General features: G+C 38.2%; 1 protein-coding gene across 1 annotated transcript in view; it reads left to right on the forward strand.

Annotated features, from left to right (window-relative positions):
- The window catches only part of LOC149287223 (dnaJ homolog subfamily C member 1-like), a 60,886-nt gene extending 39,475 nt beyond the window's left edge, over positions 1-21,411 (forward strand). The window contains exons 8-12 of the mRNA XM_089493199.1: positions 416-582; positions 12,652-12,771; positions 18,343-18,391; positions 19,813-20,255; positions 21,343-21,411. Coding sequence (XP_089349325.1) covers positions 416-582; positions 12,652-12,771; positions 18,343-18,391; positions 19,813-20,255; positions 21,343-21,411 — 848 coding nt within the window. The remainder of the gene's footprint in view (positions 1-415; positions 583-12,651; positions 12,772-18,342; positions 18,392-19,812; positions 20,256-21,342) is intronic.
- The last annotated feature ends 354 nt before the right edge of the window (positions 21,412-21,765 follow it).

Raw genomic sequence — 21,765 nt, forward strand, 5'->3', positions numbered from 1 at the left:
ATCGATAAAAACTAATACCACTACCTGTGCAAAAGAGGAGGCTCTTCCAATAACCCTTTGAGTTAATGTTAGTAAGAAGTATTCGTACATCCCTTACCTGTGTGTGTCACTAAACCATGGCTTGGTGTCCCAGGGTGTGAGTAAGTTCCTTGTGGCTGTGAAACACTTACGGTTTGGTGGTCATCAGTGTGACGCAGCTTCATGTCCCATAACATTCCTACAGGTTTTCGGGATACACTTGCATGAACTTGTGAGTAACCACTTTTAAACCTTTAAATGCCACTCAGAATGCCAACTCGTATTTGGTGACACTGTAACCCTCGCTCTGTGATTGCTACTGATGTATTTCGTGCATTTTGTTCGCATTGCAACATATAATTGTCTTAACATTTTGTTTTATTTTTTTTTTATGCAGAAGAGAAGAAACCCAAAGTAAAGAAGCCGAAATCAGAATTTCCAGTATATCCAACAACAGAGGCCAGTGTAAATGTGCAAGCGTACGATCAAGGGGTCAGCATTGAAGAAATAGAGGATCAAGTCGATGACTGGTTATCAAACAGCGACAGGATGGCAAAAAAGAAGGTACTTGGATGGTAACTTATTATGGCGGAATATATATATATATATATATTATGAAATACCTAAACAGTCAAAACATACACCTTGTGCTGATTTATACCTGGATCTTGTGAACGTTTGTACATTTTCTTGGCCCCTGTGTATTAGATACTGCCTAAGTAAACTGCCTAAGCGGTCACATGTTTTTTCAGAGCCTTAGATGTAATATATGGAAGTTTTACATGATGAGTAAATGAGTGGAACAGCCTCCCAGCAGAGGCTATCACGGACAGGGAATATAAATCTATATGGGACAGATGTATAGCTATCCTGAATCTAAAATGAGACAAGGGATTGGAAAAGTTTTGAGGTTTTTATATCAGATTAAAATAGTTGGCGTTGAACTCTACGTGTGTTTGGAGACTTCCTGGTACCGTTCCATTGACCCATTCCTGTCTTTTATCTCTAGCTTCCTCATAGTTTATTTAAAAACCCTCTAACCCATAAGTCACAAATACCATTCAGACTGAAGGCAGCTTCCCGTCTGTGGTTACTTCGCTCCCCCTCTGAGATTTTACGAAGTAAGAAAAACATCGTTAGAAAAGCAATTCTGATATACTAGGGCTAGTGACTTTCTTGCGGCCGTAAACATTAGTGATCGCCGAATGCATGTTATATTTAACATAGAAACATAGAATTTAAATGCAGAACCCTTCGGCCCATTCTGCTCGTTTTTCCTGATGCAAAGGATAGTTTTATGCCTGCCCCATGCATGTTTGAATTCCCTCATTGTAGTGTATCTACATAACATATTATTTGTGTAATCTTTTAACCCCAACAACTATTTAGTTTTCTCTCCTTTATGTTCTCATCCCAGTTACATCTCCAAACTGTACACGTTAATCACTCCTATTCATGCCTTTAGACCAATTAACATTATTTCTAGATTGTAAGCTCCTTTGAGCAGGGCCTGCCCCTCTGTTTTTGTAAGTCCGGACTTGTTATGTTTGGTTTGTCCATTGTATAGCGCTGTGTAATATGGTGCTGCTATGTAAAGCAATAGTTAATGGTAATAATTTTGCTTATATATAAAATACCCTCCCAACGTTTCAGGTGCCTAAAACAGGACCCTTTTGGGAGCATGGCTAGAGGGGGTCGGGGCAGGACCTGGCACTCACCTTACCAATGTACTATTTATTTACATAGCGCCTTCATATTCCACAGTGCTGTACAATGGGGCATTGCAGTAAAGAATGCACAGCTTCAATGAAATACGACGAGTCGGCGGAGGAGCTCAGCTGAAAGCTTTTTGGGGATTTATTCACATATCCTATCGAGGAAGGGATTTATATCTAGAAATACTAATGTCACGCCAACTGACCGTAACAAGTTGAAATGGTTGGATTGGTCTTGTCTTATCGTTATATCTCCGACATTAACTTTAGGCAGGGTCAGCTCAGCCTTTCCTGCAGGAGAAGCTCGATGTGACTGACCCTGTATAATGCATAGCGACGTCGGTCGCTGTAATGTGAGACTCGCCCGCAAACTCCCAGCTCATTTAATAAAGGGGATGGTGCCAACGCTAAGCCACACCCATTTGCCATCCTACCGTTCCCCTTAAAAAGTATCACTCGATGTGAGTTCCGAGTCCGTCTTACGGGAATCCCACCCGGTACATCTTATTTATCGCCGCAGAGCAGAATACCGGAAGAGAGGCGCCTCTGAGTGATCCGCCGACGGGCACTGGCCTTCTATGCGCATTTATGAATTATTATTGGAAAGCGGTTTTACCAACATATTGGGAGCAATACTGTGCTGGTTGAGCTAGCCTACCAGCACCAATTAATTTTATTACTATTACTCTCCACCTACAAGAAGCCCATTTTCTGTAATAAACCGGGAGCGTTCCAGAACCCATTATAAACCGGCTGATGGTCAGTTTTGCAGCAGCGGGAATTCTTGCAGCAGATCTTTCTTGATTTGCTTCCACTGTAAATGCGAATCATGCCGTTAGTTCTTAACAGTCAGAGGAAGTAATTTACTATCATCATTTCCAAAGACAATATTTTTATACCCAGTAGCTGTGAAATAAATCACTTGGGCCGTGTGTGTGTGTGTGTGTGTGTGTGTGTGTGCTGCGGCTTGAAACTCTGTGTTTGTCTGGATTTCATGACTTATTTACTGTAATTCAGCCATGTTTAACAGTTTATGGCATTATGGAAATGAAAAAATCAGGTGATTTGTCTTGTGAGATGCATCTGTCAAGGAGGTCCCCACACTACTGGAAGTAGCAAACTTTGACCACAACATTGTCAAATGTGTAGAAAATGTATACAGTAGTGCAAGGCTTGAAAAATCCCTGAAGCCAAGTAGTCTTAGATTTTAGAACTCCTGACTTTTATGCCATTTTAATGTTCTATTTTTATTTATTTATTTTATCTCTATGGATGGACTTCTTTCTGGCTCCCTGGCTGGCTCTTAACCGCTACACATGTTTCATAAGTCCTGTAGTTGCCATACAGGTGGAGAGGAGCGCTTGATGCATTTGTTCCCAGAAAGCATTGCATTTTTTCCCTGGAATTCTCAGATCAGAATTTGAAACTGGATATCATACCGGCACATTTCCCAGAGGGGTATGCTACCACGCCGGGGCTATCTGTACATGGGATGGGACTAGCCTCATATGGTCCTAAATGGACAGGGCTTAAGGGCATGAGTGAATGGCCCACACACCCTGTCCAGAGAAAGAGGAAAGTGACTCTGAGACCCGGAGAAGTTGTGCTTCTCCAGAAGACTCCAGGTGAAACCAGAGTTCCTACATCATGCTGGTTATATGTGGGGGAATTGACCTTTCCACTATATGCTCTAGTCATGGGTCAAACTAACATACTAACTTTCGCTTCTGTATCCTATCCATGCCCTCAACGTCACAGAGGCTTCCGTTTGGTTGTATGGCTGCTGTGATTATTCTAATGAGATCAAACTAATGAGATTAAAGAGTGAAAGGATGGTGCCGTGTTAGCTAGCAGAATAGTCAAGTACTTTTGTAATAATGAAATCACAAAAGCGAGAAAAAAAGTGTAAACTCTGTAAAAAATAAAAAAACAAAAACAAAAAAAACAAACAATATATATACAGCCCCACAAGCTGTTGGGACACTAAGATCCCTTCTTCAGTCCCAGTTAGACCCATGAGTCTGAAATCGCAAAAAAAAAAAAAAAGAAAGTTATACGGTTGAACCAATGAGATTTTCAGGCAGAAACAAACATTTGTATGGCCGGCTTTTTAGTTGTTAAATATCACAAAGCAAGATGCCGTGTTGGTCGCAGTGCTGTTATGTGGATATGGAAATGTTGGAAGAGCAGAAATGTCGGATTTTATTTAAGTGTCGCTGTTTATCTTCGGAATCTCATGGAAACGAGCGCAGACGCAGGATGTAAACGCTGCAGCCTGCTTCCTGCTTCGCGTCCCTCCGTACCGCCCTATCCTGTCACCCTGCGTGCGTTTAACCTTTGACCTTGGAAACAGGAAGGCACCCCCACGGTTATTTTTATCGCCTTTAACCACTTAACACACAAAACGACGCGTGCGCTATGTAACATTTCCTAACCTTTTATTAACACCAAATAATGTACTATGTGTCTTCTGTTTGCCTGGTGTACACCGCTGCGGAATAAGATGGCTTTATATAAATCAATAAATGATATCCCTTCTCCATAACAAGATCGTTCGGGGGACCTTGCAGATCTATCACAAGTTAGAGATTGTACTGCAATCATTTTAAAAACAGATCCAGTGCGTACACTTTCTATTGGGGCCGAAGATGCGGGTGATCTGTCTAGTATATTATATAAAAATATTCTTTGTCCTTCTGCATTTGCGGAACGAGACGCTGCAGTTGGCGATCAGTGAGACTGTCTTGGTTTTGTACGCATTGTGTCCTCTGCACTTGGTGTAAATAATACGGTTAGGGGGAGTTTTGTATTATTCCCTAATTGTCATTTCAGTAGTACTTTAATTAAGCGCTCGAGTACCTGTGGGCTCAAATCCGGTGACCTCCTCATGCCCCCAGCATCCAGAGTATTCTATACAGAATAGTAGAGCACCGCATTGGTTACCCTCTCTGGCATTCAAAGTGTTAATTGTAGCTGTTGAGCCGTGTAATTCAGCCATTTTAGAATTTTCAGATTATTATTTAATTAATAATAGAATATATCATGTTAGACAGCACTGATACTCGATGATCCAAGAGGGTTATTTAGATTCACAGAATACACCACATTTCATTTCAGAATGTCCTGACATGTCAAAGCAAATTCTCCAAACCAAAACTATATAACTTATTTATAAATTGAGGGATTATCCATGAAAATATGCTAAATTTGCAATGTAGTCACGGAAATCTTGGTCAGAATGCTCATTTGTGAGCATAATCATACAAGCTACCTGCGATGGAAACATAGAGGCTGCCCCACCACCCTGACTTTATTAGATGATTTCACCTGCAGTCATTGAGTCGATTGCTGGAAGACATTTCTCCCCATAATGTAGTAATATCGTTTTAAATAAATAACATTAAATACAACTAATAGTTTCAGAATGAGCTAACTGCATGCAAACAGGTTCCATGCTATGCGGTATTTCTCAAATCTGCAATAGAATGCAAGCTTCTTCATAGCAGCTATTTGCCTTTTTTAACTATGGTGGACCACCAAGTTGACCTGTCCCTTGTAAGAGCAGCCTGGTGCTATTTGCATGTTAGATTCATATTGGGGTGCATTTAACTCAATGCCTGCTGGAGTTCTTTCTCATTTAACTCCTCCCCCAGCTGCCTCTACTGAGCGTGCGGGGCGGACCTCGGTATGCTGCTTGCACATGCTCGGTAGGACTCCCTTTCTAGTCAGTAGGCGTCTTTTTTTTTTTTTTTTTTTTTTTAATCAATAGGACTGGCTGCAGCCAATCACATACATGCTATCTGAGCACTGTTGGTTTGCTAGCACACATGTGATTGGCTGCTGCTTTAGTGACTGAAACGGGAGTGCTACTGAGCACCTGGTTTTGGTAGAGACAGCCGAGGAAGAGTTTAATGAGACAGAAGTCAAATTTTCTAACTCCAGTAGCTAAACAATGCATGCTCCTAATTTAAATGTAAAAATCATTGGATTCCATGCAAAATGGACAGCAACATGAAAATAGTTTGGGGACTCGACCGCCTGTTTTGTTTTTTTGTTGAAGATTTGACGTATTTGGTAAAACCGTACTTTGTTGCAAGACTTTAGACACAATCTACCCATTAGTTATAAAGCATGTTACAAAGATAAATCAAATGCTGTAAAATGAGCAGCGAGTCATGAATAGTGGAACATTTGCAGGGGGGGGGCAGAGCATGTAAATATAACACTTAAACCTATATATTAAAAAATTCTGTGTTTCTTAAGGTGATATCCACTCGTTTTCGCTGTGGTGGGCTACGGCCTAGTCCTGATCACGAGACAGAGGAGCACAGCATAATTCTTTCCTATCTTGCAGCCCTGAATGGGTTAATACACTTTATTCTTATGGCTGCTTCCTCTGAAAGCAAAGGGGAGTTGAGGGCCGTTTCTGTCCTGATGGCCGTATCAAACCTTATGCCAGGACATTTGTATTATTCCCCCAGGAGAGAGCTCGATTCCTTAATTGCACGGATCACTTTAAAAATGAGCTCATCTCATTTTGCGGTAGGACAGGTTACCATGCCAATTCTCTCTCTCTAGCTCTCTCGCTCGCCTTCTTTATGGTCGGTGTCTGGTTAATCTTCCTGTTTCTGTTCTGAAATGTGAAACCTGTTTCTCCATGCATGCAGATCGCCGTTAAACTCACATTCACGCAGCCCAAGTTCATCCTGCAGTATTCGGCGAGGAGGTCTGCATTGTGTTTTTGCGCCGGCAGCCTTTGTTACATGTTCTCTAAGTAGCAAAGTTTTAATCTCCCCCTTTCACCAGTTTTAATAAGAGTAACGTGGCATAATCTTATCTATGAGGTCACATAGTAGTAGTTTCCACTTTTATATTCGGCTCCTCATCTCAATAAATTCAGAAAAACACGTTTTTAGCTTTGGAAATAATGATTTTAATAAAATAAATCAAAATTATTTATAAATAATAAAATCATTTATTAACTGCAAAAATATTTTTATAGGAAAAAAAAATGTAGATTTTTTTTTTTTTTTTTAGTTTTGTTTTTTTGTGAGGTGAGCGTCCTAATCCTAATCAATATTTGCGGGCTATTTAATGCTGCTGGGTAATTAGTTCATTATATATGTTATTCTTAAATAAATCATTTCATGTTGTATGTATGCGGCAGGACACACCAGGGAGGGTGGTTACGCAGAAATAGTTTCAGGGCCTTGTGTATTTCATAATGGCTTCCTGCATCTTGTGCCTTTAATCACATAATGGAAAAGTACATTTATTAGTCTATAATTACACATCCCCGTAGTGTCTTTGTGCACCTATTAAGTGTTCAGAGACTACTCGGCCTTTTTCCTTCACACGTTGCATTGTGAGTACTGATATTATGTGGATTTGTGCTGATTTCCCTTTTTTTTTTTTTTTTTTTTTTTTTTTAAATTATCTTTTGTGAACCGTTCCTTGGCGTTATCTGATCATTATTTGGTCCGCAATACAGACCAATGTCAATATGGCGCCCGTTTTTGTTCACGTATGTTGTGGAGAAGATGTCAATTCTGCACAAATATAATATTTTATAATAATTACCTTACACATCCCTGGTAATAAATACAGACGTCGTCATATATGGATAGATACGAATATGCATTACCTTTTGAGATTACTTGGCCATTGATACAATAGCTATTGGCGCCAAAGATTATATAAATTATATTTATTGGAAATCCCAACCTGTCTATGGCGCCGACACCTATTGTGTTCTACTTTAGTAAGATTTGTTTTCTCAGTGACTTGCTGATAGCTCTGATGGTATCTATAATATTAAGAAGAATGATTTTACACAGGTTAACCTCTACTGTTTTATATGTTGCTTGTATTAGGGAGACCTTTCTGAGCAAAAATAATTCTCCTGCAGAGTTTCATTCGTTTGAAACACACGGTTTGGTAAATATCGATATTTTATAACCAAAAATGTTTGCCTACGTGGAGTGTCCTAACGCTTGGTATTAGTGGTCGTGTCCACCTGAATTATCCCTACTTGCTCATGAACTTAGACGTATTGAGTCCCTTTGCATATCACTCATCTTCCTTTAATTTTAGCGTTCTTGTGATCCCCTAACTCACTCTTCTTCTTTTTCACCATTTTCAAAAGATTAAGCCTTTTTTTTTTTTTGTCCAGCTCATGTTACCGATTGTTCCCTTGATCTTCTAGCGTTGTCTATACGCTATACAAGCTCTCCTCTGTCTGCCATCAATCATTATCTGATTATGTCAGATTATTTTCGGGTTCCTTTATGTAGTTCTTAAAACCTACATATTTCCACAATTAAACGCTGAGATCTTCAGCACGCTGTCTGGTTAGTTTTGAAACGCGTTTGTTAATAGTAAAAAAAAAAAATGGAATGTATGTATAGTATAAACCAGTTTGTCATACGTCTTCTAAAATCCATATTAATTCTGGCATATCCAGTCAACAGGTTGTGTGATGCAAATCGGTAAGTTGCATGAAGATGGTACTTGATCTTTTTGACGTCCTAATAATGCAAAACGGAAATTTTAGGTTAATCCTTTTTTCTGTATTACTGTGTCTGTGTGTATATATATATATATGTGTGTGTATATAGATATTCCATTCACTTATACTTTGTGATTTTCTCCATTCTGGAATCCTCCTAAACTTTTTGTTTTTTCCCTGTTTTCTTGAAAAAAATAGACACCATGTTGTCAGCAAATTAGTTTAGTAAATCCTGTGGTGTCAGTGAATGGGTTAAGTTTATGGTAAAGCCTCAATCTAATATGCTATTCTAGTCCCTTCCACTTCAATTTCTTTGAAAGTGACTGTTGGGAAGAAGTATCTTAAAGTAAACGTCTGAAAATAAATATTTTTTAAATGAAATTTCCTTTATATGGATTCGGTTAGAGTTTCTAAGTTATAAAACTTAACATTTCTTTCTATAGATGGTTTGAATATAAACGTAAAAATACTTGTTTAAAACAATAAAAAAAACAAGTTATAGATGTTCTAAATTCACTCTGTATTCATCAAAACAACTGCTTAATGGTTGCTTATTACCAGATAGGAAAGCAACTGCAGACGGAGCCTTTGAACAAGTCTTCAAAGTGTGTTCTTGGAATTATGTGTTGAAATCTGAAGGATTTAGCACCCTTGAAGCTCCTTAAAGAGAAAATTTCTGATAAAGCTTGTTGCTTGCTCATTGTAGTCAGACGTGAATTCCCGCGGACGTTCTTCCTAACACCAGGCAGAGTGGCCTTCAGCCTTATTACCTCCGATAACACGATGAATAATATATACGTCAACAAACGCCAGAGGATATTTAAAAGCAGATAATACCGACGTGCGACATTCTGATTTGGAGTTGATCTATTTTTTTTTTTATAACAATGAAGGATTTATGTATTGTGAGATGTTTAGGTGTTGTAGTGGCCAGAGTATTTTCTTTTATCTCTTCCCCTCTCTTACGCTTTCCGTTTTAACCCTTCCTTCTCCTTTTTCTTTCTCTATTATTATTTATTATTATTTTTACAGTTGGGACACGGCTTCAGAAGTCCATAGTTTGTAATTTATCTAACAATCTGTAAGTTTAAAAAAAAAAAAAAAAAATACATAGGGGTGACAAAGGAAAAACAATATAATTAAAAACTATACTGCAGCATTTGGTTTAATTGTTTTCAAGAATTAAGAAAATAATTAGCCTTTTCTTCTCTAGTTCAGAAAATGAATAAAGCCTTTGCCTCGTTGTGGAACATACAGGACCGATAATGCATTTTATTCTTGAAAATCCCTTTATTCTGGGAGTTAGAATGAAACCACCAAATGCAAAAATAAAAATGTTGCCATGTGTGTAGAAGCAGCCCCTCGCAGAACTGTGGCGCATGTTAACCTGCAGCGTACATACTGTGTATGGGACCAAAAAAGGGGTATTTATTTTTATTCCCCCCCCCCCCTTCACCTGCTTGTGTATTTCATCTGCTGTAAAACTCAAACGATATACATTGTGGAGATTCTCACCATATGGCAGCGTCCACGTGTGCTGGGAGTACACATTCCTGGCCAGGTAATAAGGTGCTTGTACTAACAAGCGTTTTTACAGATGTTTGCTTGAGGTTCAAGATTTATGTTCTTCACGTATTCCTTTTTTTTCTCCAGACTTGGCAAATAAATCCAGATACTGCAGAAGATACGCAGAGCCCACATTCTGGAAATTAAACTTTGTGTCTTCGCCCCCTATTCCTCTCTGTGTAGTATAACTCTAAAGCTCATCTGTCTGGGGCATCAGTGCGAAGTTACCCTTTTCGTTTTATTAAGGGTATTTTGTTTGTGGCTAGAACTATTTTTGTGTACAGATTATTTTTTTGTTTCGTTGTGAATATTTTTTAAATTACTCTCCATAAACCAGCAACTTGCAAGACTTGAAGAAAATCTAGAACTTATATTTTATATTTATTTTATATCTGTATTTCTGGGTTTTTTTGGACAATTGTAACAAGAAATGTTTATGCTCCATGTTCCTAAGCCACACTAAATGTTTACTTTGTATTCAATATGGAGATTCAGTCTCGAAGCTGGACCGTTTTTGATGGCAAATCTGAATGCTAGTGAAGCCATGACAGCTGTCCGCTCCCCATGTGGTGTCCTTTATTGCTCTGCTGCGGCGATGAATTCTTTTCCCAATGTTTCCGTAATATTGGGTGCGCATGTTTCCAAGTGACAAAGCAGTATGCTTATGCTTATGCATTCATTTGACTTAAAGCTACAGTTGGCCCCGCATTAAAACGTTCACGCCGAGGCCACCCTAGTGGTCGCTGTGGTAGTCCGATCACAGTAAGCCCTGTTCTATCTGAGGATGCGGCTGAGCCACTGCTGAGGAAGGGCACTTTCACTAAAGCTTTTTGTCAAATATTAGAAATGTGCATATGTTTTGAGACAATTCATCAACCCAAATCAAGATCAATCAGCGTCTCTCTTGTTAATTGGTTTGATGTGAACTTGCAGCATGATCACACTATGCTAAACGGCGATGCTGTGATTAAAACGTTCCTCGTTGCATCATTAACTATTAGCTGTAGAATTTCGAATTTGCATAATATACACACTCTCTCTACCGTTTACAAGTTTGGGGTCGCTTAGCCGTTTTCATGGGGAAACAAGGAATTTTCTAGCTGTAACATAATTGCAAAAGGGTTCAATTTGGATTAGTGAACACAACGTGCCATTGGAACACAGGAGTGATGGGAGCAATAAAGGAGTGATGGGAGTGATAAAGGTCCTCTGTACTCCTATGAAGATACTCCATTAAAAATCAGCCGTTTCCAGCTACAATAGTCCTTTACAACATTAACACCGTCTGCGCTGGACGACTGTTATTTTAATGGACAAAATGTGCTTTTCTTTCACAAAAAAGGGCATTTCTAAGTGACCCCAAACTTTGTCTCAACATTTGTTAGTGTGATTTTGTATGAATTATGTCTGTCCGCAAAATTATGTAAACCCTACAAGACTATAAAAAATGGGATTCCTTTTTTTCTCCCGTTTTACTGTGCATTCAATTACTTTGTTTAGTTTACATAACTCAATGAAAATATCATTAGCCTGCATTGAGGACTAGCTGTCCAAAACTCACCGAGCGGCTGTCCAGCACCAAATATAACGTTGGTCAGCATATAATAAAATGCCTTTTCTGACTAAAATAGTGTCTTGCTTTTTATTGGTTTTATTAAAAGAGAAAAAAAAAACATTTTTAAAAATGTTTCATTTCAGATACCAATAATTTTATTATATATATATATTTATACATATATAATATCAATCCCTTGCCTATTATATATGTCTGTTATTATATGTCTACATATACGCTTATGTTGTTAGCTTGCAACCTATGCATTTTTTTGTGCTTGCGTTTTCATGTATACGTTTGTTCAGCTCAGCAATGGTGAATATATTTGAGGATTTGAAAATTGCACGAACAAAGGATCACGTGGACCGAAAATAGGATGATTGATAAAAACCTGCCTGCTATTGGCCATTATTTACTGACTCTTAAGTGGCAGGTTGGATTTATGCTAATTTATCTGCTTCGGGGGAACATTGTTGATAGCCGAACAAAGTGAATAAAAGTAGTTTGCTTTGCAAATGAATGCAAATGGTGCAGCCTTTCGGGAAGCCCTTTAACGGGGGCAATGCTCTTTGATTATGAGTGAAGCTGCCATTTGGACATGGTGAAAAGAGCACGCTTGAACCATTGATTAGGGGAGACAGTGAAAGAAGTCAGGAAGGGTCCCGTTAAGCTTGCGGTGCGGCAGGCGGATGTCCGTGTGGTTGGAGCGCAGTGGGAGAATGACAGGGGGGATTAGTGTCAGGGAGACGCTTTGCTGTAGCTGTGGAGATGGTCCCTGGGGTCACTCACCTCTGACTGTTGTTCTCGGCTGATGGCTTGGTAATGAAAGGGCTGGATGCAATGCCTGTTCATTATCACGAATGGTGATTAGAGGAGGTATTTATCTCTAAAGGTTATGCTTTGTGTTTCAGATATATCCTTCAGAGATGTTTGCGTTCATCTAAGGAATAGAATACATGTTGCGTTTATACGTAAAGCACCGTCATCCTTTACTAAGATAGATATTGATGTAGCTTTGCCGTTATTAAGCTTATTGCATTTTGGGTATTGCTGATTGAAGCTCTGAAGTATCGCTTAATTCTGTATTAATTTGATCGTTTTTAAACGTCGGATCTAAAATCTAACGTAAAATCTTAAATGGAAGCAGGTTTAAGTGTTTGCCATTTTTTTCTTAAACAAAAGCAGTGGCAGTTTTGGCTACACGAATGTAATGTTTAATGTTTTTCCTGCTTTTAATTTCTTTACAGACTCTCCCATTTACACTGTACAATGTATTGTTTCTTTTTCAGTCACCTGAATGGACGGAGGAGGATCTCTGCCAGTTGACAAGAAGTATGGTTAAGTTCCCAGGGGGGACTCCTGGTCGATGGGAGAAGATTGCACATGAACTGGGTCGCTCGGTGGCAGATGTGAGTTCACTTAGATTTGCATTGTACAGCGAGTGACAAACCAGAACAAGACAGGCAGAGTAAAAGGCACAGCTACGCATGGAGCCTGGCCATTGTCTTTTGAAAGAGAGCGCAATCCTTTTAGGTCTCTGGAAGGGAACCATTAACTAAGTAAGCTGGAAGCAGATGTGAGCAAGTCCCCTGCTCTCCAATTAACAGCTGTAACGGATCAGCTGTGCCGGGGATTTGGGTGCTCGGAGCTTTAAGCTACTGTAACCTGATTACAGAAAAACAGTTCCATTTACCATGCCCCCAGTGCCAGTACCTGGCACGGAGTATGACAAACAATACAATCATTAAAGTAAAATACATTAGTGAGCATTTGAGTATGTGTGTGTATACGTGCACACATATATACATACACATATACACACACATACAAGCCCCCCCCCCCCCCCCCCGTTCAGCCATAACATTATGACCACTGACAGGTGAAGTGATATATTAGGCAGCAAGTGAACATTTCGTCCTCAAAGGTAGAAGCAGGAAAAAGGGGCAAGCGTAAGGATCTGAGCGACTTTGACAAGGGACAACTTGTGATGACGAGACGACTGGGTCAGAGCATCTCCAAAACTGCAGCTCTTGCGGGTCCAAGTGGTCCAAGGAAGGAAAGCGGTGACAGGATCGTGGGCAGCCGAGCTCATTGATGCACGTGGGGGAAAAGGCTGGTCCGTGTGGTCAAAAAAAAAAAAAAGGGAAAAAGGGTTAAACTAACCGGAACTGTTAACTCCCCACATACCACTTTACATCCATTCTTGAGCTCATTAAGTGATTCATATCCTGTAATTTTACTAGTGTAGGAGGGACCTAGATAAGTCCTGCTGATCACAGGAATTTGAATTTATGGTTGCTTTTTCTTACCTGAATGTTGGCTTTTATCATTTTAGTGCCATCACAACAGTCAAAGTAGTTACATAGACTTAAATTAAATATGCAGCTAGCGCTCTGTACTTTTTGAAAGTCCTTTATCACACATTATCAATTGGAACTATGTATTTGATCGGCAGGCTTTGTTCTCTAAACCTACCACTGAGTTTCTACTTAATTTGGCTGCTTTTGGTGGCACGTCCCCGTAGTTCTGGGAATCTTTTGAGAAAATGGTTCATCAGACTTTGAGAATCCCAGCGTGTACGATATTGTAACTTAATTATCTGTTTGGTACAGGAGTAGCACTAATGTTCCCTTTGAATAGAAGTGTAATAAATCCATAATCCAGTTCACGGCTAATAGACTAGTTTTAGTACAATAAAAATGTCTTTAATTAATTGAAAATTAAATTCTAATCAGGTTTGTAACAATACATCACTCTGCTACCATTAAGAATACTATTAGAACATTAAAGGTTAAAAAAAAAATCCTTTTTGTCGAATGGGAAATAACCCGATGTGTCTTCTATTGTACAGCGCTACGGAATTTGATGGCGATATATAAAACAATAAATAATAATATTGTGAGGCAGTAGCCACGGTGTTGGGTTATTGTACATTAAGGTGCGTGGTAGAATCCACATATACTTTTGCCTTGAGTCATATAGAGCAAAATATATGCTAAATACTTCAGTGGTGAATGATATCTTTATGAAGTAATCACTGTGCATCTAGAGAAATTCTTTATAAATATCATACAATTTAATTTAAAGAAATAATCTGTCTAGATTCATAAAACTCACTATATATTAACACGTTCCCCTGATATGACAGTCAGGGCGCAATATTGGAATATTATGTGCAATAAAAAGGGCAGCATTGTAGTGTTTTTTTTTTTCCATCGTTGGTTTATATGTCGGCAGGGGGTACCCTCCTATTTACAAACGTAAGGGGTTATTTATTTGGCCTCATCTGTTGCAGGACCTCAGTGTTCTCTTCTCCTGCTTGCACACAGATATTTTGTCTTGCATATATGTTATCCTACAAGTAGATCCACATGTTAACCCTTTCTTCGACTAGCCTCTGCCTAAGATCCTTTTACTGTCGTATTATATCACACGTTTAGGGAATCCGGACATTTTTAACCTGCGCCCTAGCGGCATCTATTTTGTCTGGACTCTCAGTTCCTTCCTATGTTTAAGTGAAATGCCCCACTAGTGGTTTCTACCATAAGTGCCAACGTGTATGCTGATTTCCCTATATCAAATGTACATTTTGCAGCATACACTGTCGCTGAGAAATAAACCACTGCAGTCAATATTTTATTTTCAAAAGTAGTGAAATATATATATAATGTGTCCCCATTGCAGGAAACTGGTTAATTAGATTGGTTGTTATGAAAATACCCGATTACGGAAGAGAGAATAGATTTGGAAGGAAGCTAGTCAATGTTCCCGGCCGTTGACCAGGTTACCTGTATGTAGTACTCCCCGGCAGCCTCGCACATCTGTTCCATGACCCATTTTCCATACTCAGTCCTTCGCTCGAGGCTTAGCACTCATTCCCTTCTTATGAGAACAATTGACCCATTTATGTTGTATTCGTTATTGTTTTTCAATTAAATAAATACATCTAGCGGTTGCTGTAACTTCAGATTTATTTGCAATGATCTCCATCCTGATACAGTTTATATGATTTTATAACATTTTAGGAAAGTATTTATATGTAAAATGAATAAGCTAAACCACAGATTAAAGTTCAAAAGTTTGGGGTCACTTAACATAACATGAAATGGATCAAAAATACAGCGCAGATATTAGTTACGTTGTAAATGACTTTTTTAATTGAATATCTTCGTAGGAGTACAGAGGCCCTTTATCACTCCCATCACTCCTTTGTTCCGATGGCACGTTGTGTTTGCTAATCCAGGTTTAAGTTTAAAAGGCTATTTTGATGGCCTTTTGCAATTATGTTAGTTAGAAATTTCTTTGTTGCCATGAAAACGGCTAGGTGACCCCAAACTAAAAATACAGCGCTGATATTATTCTAAACAAAAATGTGTAGAAAAAGGAAAATAAAGAAAAATAAATGAACATCTATGTGGAATAGATATGTGTGAAATATAAACCACTACCCCTCAAAAAATAAACTTATTTAGAGGTAATTAAATCTAAATCAAGTATGTGAATTTAAATTATAATTGCCAGTCTTATATCTATCAATGAGAAGAGATAAGAGAGGAAGATGGGAGATAGTGTTCAATATTTTAAGATGTAGTTAGCAAAGCAGCTAGTCCTGAGGATTTAAGGAGTTCCACTTACTTGGGGAAACCTATAATGACAGAAAATTAGCTAAAAGAAGACAGTGCTAAGGCAATATACAGGTATAAAAATATATATATTATAAAAAAAAGAGATATATGTAAAAAAATATATAGAAGGTCAAATAATAAATGACACGGCTTGTACAAGAATATAGATGTCAAGCATTCATATCTCAGAAATATATCCAAAAATAGACATACTACAAACAATAAATTTCAGAATAAAATTAAGAATAAAACTCACTGTTTAGTTAGTTATGCCTGGCCAGACTTGGCGCCTTTTTTTATAATAAAATATATATTTTTATACCTGTATATTGCCTTAGCGCTGTCTTCTTTTAGCTAATTTTCTGTTTTATATATATATATATATATATATATATTTTATATTAGGGACATCAAATTGTCTAAGCGCTGCGTAAGTTGTTGGCGCTATATAAATAAAAGATAATAATAATAATAGAAGCAAAATACTACTGTGCATGAAATATAATACAATGGAAATTTCCAAAACACCTATTTTTTTGTGATTTGTTTTGTAAGTTATGTGCGCCACAATCCACCTGTTACATTACTGTAGAGACATTTGGAAACCCACACAGTGTGAGTGATCAGTGTGTATGTATATGTGTGTGTGTGTGTGTGTATATATATATATATATAAAAATATATAGTTTTTCTTTTTTGGGTACATTCATAGAGGGGATGTGTGTCATTCACATGTGACACTGCGATGGCCACACGCACACTTAGCGCAAGTAAAATGTTTATAATGTTAATTTATAGCTTTCACCAGACGATTTTTGTAACCACAAAGACCGCTTAAATTGTAAAAATAACAGGAAACACAAACTGTCTGGCATGCAAAACAGGCCATAATGTGATTATTAGCTGCAGGTTTTTTAAATTAAAGGCAGCAAACTCTCGGATTTCATACTTGTGAAGTAGTCTTCCTCCGTTGCCTGAGACGATGTAAGCTGATTCGGCTTCTCGCTGTGGTTACTAATCTCCCCAATTCAGGTTGCGATAGCAGACCGATAGGGGATTTAACTGCTGCCTGGAAAAGGGCTCGGGTACGAAGCAAAACAACAGACAGGTGGATAGATTTAAGGCAACTTTCTTAATTACTATTCTACCCGGCCATGTGAGCCAAGGAGCACAGCTAGATAAACCGCCTCTGGGAAAAGTGTACGCCAGCCGCTATTTTTGCTCTACCGTTGACTTAGTCTTGTTGTTAGTTATTTCCAACAGCATGTTCATAATTATATATTTTTTACATTTCTGTTATAAGCAAAATAAAGGATATGCATCGATGTATGATGAAGCCCAGTATCATATGAGGCTTCTCGGCTCCAGGAAAATGTACCGATACAGGTTAAACAGAAAAAAATCCCCATACAATGAAAGTAATGATATTATTGGTAATAGATTCTGATTGCTATGTATGTGATTTGCAGGCAGGATATCATTGTCAATATTGTATTATTTTGAATATTTTCTGCTTTAAATTATATTATCTGTGCCCTCAAGCTGCAAGTAACCATGTTGTATAAAGAGAGAATTTTTATTTGTTTTTAGTTCATCAACCCCCTTTAGGACAGTTTTTTTTTGTTTTTCTTTTTCATTTAAGTTGAAGAATTTTCCGTAGTCGTCGTTCAGCCCTAATTTGCCTCTTTCTCATAAATATTAGATGGAAATGTAGGGCTTCCTTAGAAATACCAACTATTATTAAAGTGGGCCATTAAACCATTATAAATTGTAATTATTTTTTTTAATAACGTTGTACTTGTCTTGATTTTGATCATACCTCACATGCCTAGGATTTTGATCTATGTTGCCTTTATGGTAATATGGTAATATAGTAGAAGGTGTGCATCGCTTTTTGAGAGCTCATAATACATAATGCTCACAGATTGCAAATCATGCCTCCAAAAGTATAGGTTTCTAAAAAGCAAACCACACAGGGTATTTCGCACAGGGTGATATTCTATCACATTTTATGGAGCCGTTTTCCACTAATATCTACTAAAATGCTCTCTAGCATGCTCTATAAAATACTATTTTCTGAAATGTTCTGTTTGGTTTGTGTGTTGTTTTTTGTTGTTGATGATATCATGATGACATCACTGGGTTCTTTTTATTTTATTTTTTTTCGTTTATTTTATTGTTTGTGTGTTTTTGTTTTTTAACCCTCGTCTCTTCTCACTCTGATCTCCCTACCTGCTGATCACACAAAATGATCTGATGATATACTTTATCAGAGTTAAGAGGCCTCCAAAGTTATTGGGGGGTCTGAGCAGAATGCTTAGAAAGTCTTATAACTTATGTCATTTTATTTTCCAGGTAACCTCAAAAGCAAAACAGGCAAAGGATTCGGTGTCGTTTTCATCAGGTGTGTATTTTTAATGAAACACATCTTTAGATATCTCACTTATAAGGACTGTTACTTAAGCAACCAGGCATTAACTTTTACAGCATCAAATCCGCGTTTATGGTGTTAACATTTCCTAACACACCATATGGGAGTTTTTAAGATATTTTAAAGATATTTGTTATAAAACATATTTTTTCTGCCTATTCTACTGAGAACATTATTTATCCCCAACTGCAGCAGAATGGAGAGGATTCAACTCCCCATGTTCACTATACATTGTAACGCTTTTCTATACTTGCCCATTGTATAAGGACAGAAGGAGGAATTGGCTGGCACTGCTTCATTCTTGTCTAGTCGGTATAAGCCAGGCATTGGATGTAAACCCGCGCTGGATCGCCCAACTGTATTATAAAGGGTCAACAAGCCCCTTTCCAGACCTACATAAGGCTGGACCTTTGTGTTGAAACATTTCTTCAACTCACCTGCAAACTCAAGTCCAAGTGTATGAAGTCCTTTCTCTTTGTGATGACATTGTCATGTAACCGCTTTTATATCTATTTTATAACTGGTGCAGAAAGTAAGATGTAGACAAGGATTAGGTGAGTGCCCAAAGTAACCAGACATTTCAGAAAGTAAGATATTTTGGAATCTGCTGCATGGTGGGATTCTCTACGAGTAATTTTATATATTTTTTTAACTGACAGAGCCATTTAAAAAGGAATTTGGGTTATTATATTTATCATTATTATTGTTGGTGATCTCCATTTCATTTGGGAAAATAAGGGGACCTAGGTTAATATTGTTTTATAAAATCAATCCAACCAATGCTATTTGATTTGAAATTATATATCCTTTATTATATATTTTATGGTGAGAATGTTCCTGTAAAATTAAACAATAAGCTCGAGAACTCAATTAAATGAAAGGATGGATGAATTCGGAATTGTGGCGAGACGGTCCAAATTGGGTTTGTTTACATTTGAAAAGAAATGCCTGGAGGGGGAAATGATAATTTTAATAGAAATATATTGAAGGTCAATAATAAAGAATTCTACGGGGAATATTTCTGTTGAGTTGCTCTATGGCGGTTGGAAGATCGTCCTTAGAGATGAGAAGAAACAGCCCACGAGTTCAGTAAATGTCTTATTGCAGAATGGACATTATAGATGTGTTCACTGCAGACAGGGTAATACTAACTATATCAGTTATCTTAAAGAAAAGCATCCATCTTTCTGTACTGTTGGAAGACACTGTCTGCTCGTGTGTTTGGATAAAATGTGATGTATCTGTTGTAGGATGAAGTGTTTGTAGAGCCCTAATGTTTGCTTTAGTGATAACCTATGTAAGCCAGATGGAGCTATTGTTGTGAAGGCAGTCTGAATACCTCTTCTCTGGCTGCATGGCTATATATTCATCTTTCTTGTTTTCATTCTCATTAGGTACAGTAAGATTATCAGATTTGAAATGCACCGCAAAGATTAGTGTGAATTTATCCGACAGTCTGATCACCCAGCGGGAGGAAGAAGAGCCCGAGTTGGAGGAGCAGGATTTTTCTTTAGGTCACAGCGAGGCCCCGGCGACGGCACGCGCCCGCAAACGGAAGAGTGCAAAAGTCACGGACGGTGCTGCGGCGGCGGCAGCAAGAGATGAAGCAGAGGACAAGGTCAGGGGCAGGAGGCAAAGGGACTTTGATAATGAACAAGAGGCCGAGGAGCTTGTGGACAGTGATGACGAAATTAGGAAAAAGGAAAAAAGTCGAGCTTTGGAGGATCTATGGACTCAAAATCAGCAGAAGCTGCTGGAGCTGGCTTTGCAACAGTATCCAAAGGGAACAGCTGAGCGTTGGGGTAAAATAGCAAAATGTGTTCCTGGCAAAACTAAGGTAAGAGGGAAGAATAAACCTAATATTAGGTGTAAATGCACTGTGAGTGGCCCCTGCTCAGACAGGTTATACATGGGATAATGTAGTGCAATTCTGGTACCTTTCTTTTCTTTACTCTGCTTATCCCACAAGTACCCCATGTTTTCGCTAAATACAGAACTGCACTTGAATGCATAAAATACCCGAGGGGTCCTGTAAAATGTTTGCGTGGTCCCTCATGTACATAGATTCTGCAGAATCCCCCATATACATCTGCCTCTTTCCCTACACCTCAGCACCTTGGCCATGGAGGAGGGTTATGGCTCAGCAAAAGTTCCACAGTTCCTCAGGAAATCCACACTCCCGCGGAAATCAACGAGTTCTTTAGCCGCATGTGCCTAAAGAACTCATTGATTTCCACGGGAGTGTGGATTTCCTGAGGATTTTTACTTAGATGTTTGGATTGTAACCCTTTCAAACTAGTGCCATCTATACCTTTTTGGCCTCCCTGTCATCGTAGATTCATATTGTGTGTGTGTCTGTATAATACATAAATAATAAAAAAAAAAATACATAATATATAAAATGATATAATCATATATTCACCAATCCATATATCTTGTAAATATACCAATTCTACAGCACTACAGCATATGAAGTTCTATATATACGAACATATATTATAGATAGGGAGATATAGCCGTTAAAATCTATATACGTAAAACGTTTTTTTTTCCTGCTTACTGTTCCTTTCTACTTTGTTAAAAGGCTACTTAATTTTATTAAGTGTTCATAAAGCACCATTGGTGTGTGTAACTGACGTAACTATATACTTTGGACATATTTTGCATTATTTTAACCACATACCCGATAAAAGGAAAAATAATTTTTACCATTATGCAGTGATTTTTCCTCATTGTTAGAGTGCCAGCGTTCTTGTCTTTTATACTTAAGGTTATTACAGTGATGTATTTTATGACTGTTTGAAACAGCAGCGTTTATAACAGTAAAGTGCGATGCCTTACAATTCTTTATGGTATCCGGAACTTATATCATAATACGTATTTATACCCGCTGTACACATGACTGTTGCTCTCTCTCTTTGCAGGAAGAATGTATATGTAGGTACAAACTGCTCGTGGAGCTGGTGCAGAAGAAGAAGCAGGCGAAGAGCTGAGACTGCACTCACCCGCAAGTGTTAACACATGAGCAGTAATGTGCTTCGTGCCTCAGTATTATCTTCAACGTGTGATGTGCCTTAGGAAACCACAAAAGAACCGACACCATCTTTAACACGTTATGTGCTTGAAAAAATAAAGCATATTTTTATACTATAAAGTGTTTGGATTTCTAATTTATCAGGGATACTAAATATGTAGAGCAGCCCAGCTGCCTTGACTCCTCCGTATATAATAAAATCTGACTTTTTGTTCAAACTTACCTCACCCACATTACATCCCCAATAATGCAAAACGTGTATCTGTTTAGTTCTCGTTATCAGTCCTCATTAAAGTATTACGGATGTACATTT

This window comes from Sceloporus occidentalis, unplaced genomic scaffold (genome assembly GCF_023333645.1).
Source record: "Sceloporus occidentalis isolate IW3139 unplaced genomic scaffold, rSceOcc1.0.p SCAF_63, whole genome shotgun sequence".
NCBI classification, from domain to species: Eukaryota; Metazoa; Chordata; class Lepidosauria; order Squamata; family Phrynosomatidae; genus Sceloporus; species Sceloporus occidentalis.